At 45.2% G+C, this 2245-nt stretch overlaps 1 protein-coding gene across 1 annotated transcript; it reads left to right on the top strand.

Moving 5' to 3' along the window:
• The first annotated feature begins 795 nt into the window (after positions 1–795).
• On the top strand, positions 796–1858 carry LOC141629279 (uncharacterized). The gene is made up of 2 exons (XM_074442305.1): positions 796–1033; positions 1236–1858. The coding sequence occupies exons 1-2, from the start codon at positions 796–798 to the stop codon at positions 1856–1858; spliced, it is 861 nt and encodes a 286-aa protein (XP_074298406.1).
• The last annotated feature ends 387 nt before the right edge of the window (positions 1859–2245 follow it).

The raw sequence follows: 2245 nt of genomic DNA, 5'->3' as shown, positions 1-2245 counted from the left end.
GATAGCATTCATGTCAGAAAGAGGTATATACTGCTACAATGTTATGCCCTTCGTCCTGAAGAATGCAGGATCTACATACCAAAGACTGGTCAACCGGATGTTCAAAGAACAGATAGGAAGAACCATAGAAGTATGTATACATTGACGATATGGTGGTAAAATCAAAGAAGGCCAAGGATCATATGAGACATCTGGCAGAAACCTTCAGCACACTCAGAGAATACAAAATGAAATTGAACCCCTCCAAATGCACCTTTTGAGTCTCATCCGGGAAGTTCTTGGCCTACATAGTAACTCAAAGGGGAATAGAAGCCAGCACGGAATAAATAAAGGCAGTACTACAATTAGAGTCACCAGGAAAACCAAAGGACGTGCAACGGCTAGCAGAGAAGGTAGCAGCTCTTAGCAGGTTCATCTCGAGATCCTCAGACAAATGCAGGTTATTCTATTATATATTAAGGAAGAGCCAAAGATTCGAGTGGACCCCAGAGCACGAGCAAGCGTTCAGAGAGATGAAGCATTATCTCAACACCCCACCACTGCTATCAAAACCGGAGCAAGGAGAACCATTGTTCCTTTACCTAGCCGTCACGAAGGTGGCAGTAAGCGCAGTCCTAACTAGGGAGCAGGATAAGGAGCAACGGCGACGTAAGCAAGTCTCTGATGCCAGCAGAGACCAGGTACACATCTCTCGAAAAACTGGTACTTGCACTTGTAATTGCATCTTACAAACTGCGCCCTTACTTTGAGTCCCATACCATACATATTTTGACTAGCTACCCGCTAAAATCTATAATGAGAAAGCCTGAGTTGTCGGGCAGAATGTCGAAATGGTCCGTACACCTTAGTAGGTATAACATTAGGCATGACCCAAGAACGGCGATAAAGTCACATGCATTGGCAGATTTTGTTTCAGACTTCAGCCCAGCTATCCAAAATCTGGCGGATAGAGAAATCTTAACCCTCAAAGGTGATAAGGATGCAGAAGTCTGGCAGATGCATATTGATGGTGCCTCCAATCAAAGGGGGGCAGGTGTAGGCCTAATCTTGCGATCTCCACACGGAGATCTGATTAGCACAAGCCGTTCGATGTGAATTTAAGACCACCAATAATGAAACTGAGTACGAAGCCTTAATACTAGGGATGTAGCTAGCTCTGGACTTGGGAGTCAGAAACCTACAGGTATACAACGATTCCTTGCTTATAGTCAACCATGTAAATGATGAATATGTAGCTAGGGATTCAAAGATGATAGCCTACTTAAAAGTAGCAAAGGAGCTAAAGGAGAAATTCAGAGATTGCAAGCTCAAGCAGGTTCCCAGAGACCAGAATGCGGAAGCTGACGCCCTGGCAACCCTGGGCGCAACTTTCAAACCAACAGAGTTAGCTAACATCTCCATCGCGCACGTATTAGAGCCATCAATCCAAAAGGCGAAGGAAGTAGACAAAGGGGAGCTAGAAGATCAGCAAGATGTGGGAAATGGAGCAAGAGTTCTGTCAAGCACAAATGACCAGTCAACTGACCCAGATTGGCGTACGCCTTACATAGATTGGTTAAGGCATGGCAAGCTGCCAGATGACAAAAAGGAGGTAAGGGGTTTCATAATGAAAGCCTCCAGATTCATGCTGATTGACAATGTGCTTTTTAGAAAGTCACTAGCAGGACCTTACTTACGGTGCCTGGATAAGCAAGAAGCACAGACCATATTGCATGCCCTGCATAGTGGCGAATGCGGAAACCATGCAGGGGGCAGAAGTCTGTCAAACAAAGCCCTCAGACAAGGCAACTTCTGGCCTACAATGAGGGCAGACTCAGCAGAATACGCCCGAAAATTTGACGCCTGCCAGCATTCATGACATGGGAAATGGACATCATGGGCCCTCTGCCTAGAGCCCTAGGAAACAGACTGTGGATGCTAGGAATGACAAACTATTTTTTAAAGTGGATAGAGGCAGAAGCATTCACCGAGGTAAAAGATAAGCAAGTCATTTCTTTTATCAATCGTAATATCCTCTACAGGTTTGGTATCCCATCATAAATCGTATGTTACAACGGCTCACAATTCGTGTCAAACGATGCGGAGGGATACTGTGCCAGGTGGAACATCTCACTAAAGAAGTCAACGCCTAGAACTCCAAAGTCCAATGGGCAAGCTGAGTCCAGCAATAAAATCATTATGGACAATTTGAGAAGGAGGTTAGAAGAGTTAGGAGGAAAGTGGGCAGATGAGTTGCCACTGGTAC

Source organism: Silene latifolia, chromosome Y (genome assembly GCF_048544455.1).
Source record: "Silene latifolia isolate original U9 population chromosome Y, ASM4854445v1, whole genome shotgun sequence".
Lineage (NCBI taxonomy): Eukaryota > Viridiplantae > Streptophyta > Magnoliopsida > Caryophyllales > Caryophyllaceae > Silene > Silene latifolia.
Note: the sequence above shows the minus strand (reverse complement) of the source record. Positions and strands in the feature narration are given on the sequence as shown.